Consider the following 3895-nt stretch of genomic DNA (forward strand, 5'->3'; position numbering starts at 1 on the left):
ATATAACCGTTTCATAAATATGAAACATACAAAGGCTATATGAAACATAAGATAGATGATACCTGATACAGAGGACAATTTCTGTTACTTCTTATGTCAACTGTACCATAACCCTTTAAAATACAAGATTAGTGGTTAATATTAAAAATTAAAAATGCTCTCCTTAATCCTTGATAAGTTACCAACTAGAAATGAAAAATTTAGAGTCATTTGACAATGATAACATCACTAACAAAATGGTTAATATTCATCTTCACACTAAAAGCCACTTTCTTATCCTCTGGTATCATCTATGGCAGTTGACCCCATACAAAGCTTGTAAATTTAAATAAAGAGTCAACTCCAAAATTTTGAATTTTATGCTTCATTCAAGGAACAGAAGTCATTCCATAATGATGAAAGATAAATATGTTTTCATTACTTTTTGATGTAAACTTTCCAAAAGTTGCTATTTAAATGGCTCTGTATTAGCCTTTACATGGAAGAAACATGAGACTTGCCATAATTTATCCATCTCTGCTCTTCTGCACAATCACTTCTAGGATCATGAAGCCTGACCAGGGTAAGCTTTTTAGATTTTTTTTTGGAAACATATTGGAGAACATTGAACTTGAGAATACCTAAAAAACATATTGTCTGCTTGATTGAGAGATTTGAAACTATCACTGATGACTTGAGATCTGATCTCATTACCATCAATAAACTACATATTCCACTTTTGCTGATGCCAAGACATAAAAAATCATACCTGCTACCATAAAATCAGTGCATTCTTGTTCAGGAGTTCTGTGAATAAATAGAACAGACCTGACAAGATCAAGAGTGAAAAAAATTAGCATCCCATTACTGCACAATTATAAACAAAAACTCCAGCATGCTCCTTTTTTCCCAGCACATCCCATTGCAAAGGTTCTCCATCAGCTGTCGGATGCCATGAATCAATCTCAATGGTTTCACCTTCAGGTCCTCTCTGCCCTCCAATTATAATCAGCTCATTTCCACAGGCCTTAAATGCAAGACCCCAACCATTTGTTGAATCTGCTCTCACAGGCAAACTTCCCAACACATTCCACGAATTGGTTTCCTTATTGTATTTTTTTATTTCATTCTGTGAATATTCTACAGCATAAAGCTGATCGTTCACTACCGCAACCAAGGGTGGTGCATGCGCAGCTCCGTTGCCACCGGGATACATATCTGGAATCCTCCGCCATGTTCTGGTTTCAAGATTATATTCTTCGCCACAAGTCAGAGACTCTGTATTACTTTTCATGCCACCGATGACATAGAACTTGCCATCCATGAAAAACCCTGAGCAGAGTTTTCGGGGGGAATGCATATCAGGCAGCATTTCCCAAGTGCCCAGCTCTGAATTATAAAGCTCTGCCGATTTAAGCACATTCCCAAGAGTATCACAACCCCCCGCAACAATCGCCCTCTCCTTAGAGCTACCAGAACCAAACAAACATCTGGGCTGATTCATTGATGGGGCCCTAGACCAACTGTGCGTCAAAATACTGTATCTCCAGATAGCGAATCCGTAAACTTCTCTCCCGAACACAAGCAATTCAGTACCTACTGCCAGAGACTCCTTATCTGATAAAGTAAAGCATTCATCAGAAGGAATCTGGGGCAAACGCATCCATTGCTGCTTCTTTGGATCGAAGGCCTCCCATGCAACCAAATTGCATAGACAATAGATCCAATGCTCTACAATTCCAAGCTGCCTCCTCAGAACATAAAGCTCCCCATTTCGAACCAAAGAATTCAATCTCCGATTCACCAGAGCCAGGTTATTATAGTCCGATCTTGATAATCTGGCAAGGCAATTCATGGCAATATTATTTTCATCAAGACCAGGAATAATATTATCATTTGACCCCTCATTTGATCCCCCCTGCCCGGAGCAGTCAGTGCACTCAGGTGAAGATGATTGTGCAGAAAAGCTACACTGCCTAGACCCACACAGAACCGGAATGCCAACCAATTTTCTGACCTTACGAGGGGGTTGAAATTCTCTTTCTTTTCCCTTTTCACCCATGGAACTCGAAATCTTGATCTTTGGCAGCTCAAACAAACATGGCATACCAATGCTGCAGCTGAAATACCAATGCTGCTGCTGATCTAGTTTTTCGCAGGATTTAGGTAAAATCTGTGGAAGAAAACAGCCGCCCTGGCCCTCCACCACCATGGCTGCCAAGGAGCTTATACCATATAATTCTCCCTTCCCCACCCTAAAATCTCCCAGTTACAACACAAAATACTATCCAAGAATTCACGTATATCCTTCTAATAATAGCCTCCAATGATGTCGCAATACACATACATTTTCTGACCAAATTTGTATCCAAAAACAACAAATTTCTCGGCCGAAAAGTCTGTAACCACTCAGTCTTAACAAAACACAAAAAGGAAATAAATGAACAAAAAACAGTGCACAAATTTCCCCCAACAAAAAAACCAATTTATCGTTGATTTCAACAAACTCTACATACCAGAGCTTCCCTAGGCTGAAATGGAGGCCAAATTAACGATTCCGGGCTCCGAAAAAATATCCCTTGCACTCCGGAAACGGCCGTCTGAGCCGATCTGGAAGCCGCGAGTCCGCTTCACAACATCAAACCGAACTCTCTGGCCACCATTACAGGGTTTCAAAGATTTCTGTTATAAACATTTTCCCCTTCTTTCTTTATTTATTTTCTTTCGGGTGCTCTGCACCATGCGAAAGCTTCGCTTCTCCTCGCTCGGCTTTCTAGCCTTTCAAAGATTCCGCTCGGTTTACCGCGCGGTTTACAGCGCAGTTTTCCGTACGCGTGCTCCGTTAACCTCTCGGTTTCACGCTGTTTAATGCGCGGTTTGTCGTACGCGAGGCTCTGTTTGCCGTACTGTTATCTATGACGTGGACATGATTTAATTCATCTAGTGTTTTACTGCCTTGTTTAAGCCCCAGAAATTTACTGCCTTTCTCTCTGTGTCGTATATACCGCGGGCCGGTTTACCGCCAGCTGTCGTTATCCTGTTTTACCTTACCTCGGCCACTGCCGACACTGAAAAGTGGGACCCACTATTCCTCTTTTGACCCAGATCGCTTTTGTTTTGACGCCGTCGGAGCAGCCAAGGCACTACACGTGTCCCTCCGACAACACTCCACTACCGTCCGATTTCGATCCTTCTAAAGTCAAATATCATTAAAAAACAATTAGGAAGACCGGTTGGATAGTTTACGTTAAAGACGAAGGAAAAACTATAATAAAACGGCTTTGCATAACAGTTATTCATTGTGAATTAATTAATTGGGCGCATGGGAATTTTTAAATTGATTTTGGTCAAATTAATAACTGTTCTCTTGTAATTGAGATAAGGATGGACACTCACTTGGACTTATCTTCGTCGTTTATGGACACGCTAGCTCGCAATATAAAAATTTCAATCTTGCACATTCCAACATCAATATAAAAAAGAAATATAATAATGATAATTATAAATTTTGGTGTGTAGATTGATTGCTAGTGTCATTATGTAGATAGATAGTAGTTGTGTTCAAATCTAACAGATGTTAATAGATTGATTGTTAGTGTCATTTTGTAGATAGATATTGGTGGTGTGTTCAAATTTATCTGTAATATATGTTAATTAGGGTTATAGCAATGATTATTGGTTTGAAGTAGTTTGTTTTATATAGGAGGAGGATGCAATAGTTGAGCCTGTTTAAGTAGTGCTTATAACATTTGTTGATTTAATATTTAATATTTAAATGTTTTTATATTAAAAAGTAGTAAAAGTCAATGGGCCCTTGGTCTACTAGTGAAGTTGAATGGTTCCAAATGAGCCCACCAGGGATCAAGTCTTAATGAGTGCAAGGTTCCAACATCATAAGGGATGAGGTCAGGATCGT

The 3895-nt window shown here is 39.6% G+C and overlaps 1 protein-coding gene across 1 annotated transcript; it reads right to left on the bottom strand.

Annotated features, from left to right (window-relative positions):
• Positions 1-390: 390 nt before the first annotated feature.
• Positions 391-2736, bottom strand: LOC131076939 (F-box/kelch-repeat protein At5g60570). The gene is made up of 2 exons (XM_058014294.2): positions 2496-2736; positions 391-2393 (listed from the first exon to the last, which is right to left on the bottom strand). The coding sequence occupies exon 2, from the start codon at positions 2189-2191 to the stop codon at positions 833-835; it is 1359 nt and encodes a 452-aa protein (XP_057870277.2). The 5' UTR covers positions 2192-2393; positions 2496-2736; the 3' UTR covers positions 391-832.
• Positions 2737-3895: the final 1159 nt, after the last annotated feature.

Source organism: Cryptomeria japonica, chromosome 10, assembly GCF_030272615.1.
Source record: "Cryptomeria japonica chromosome 10, Sugi_1.0, whole genome shotgun sequence".
Lineage (NCBI taxonomy): Eukaryota > Viridiplantae > Streptophyta > Pinopsida > Cupressales > Cupressaceae > Cryptomeria > Cryptomeria japonica.

What these genes read in the sequence shown, in the direction of transcription:
- LOC131076939 (XM_058014294.2), bottom strand. Translation starts at nt 2,191, where the DNA reads ATGGTGGTGGAGGGCCAGGGCGGCTGTTTTCTTCCACAGATTTTACCT.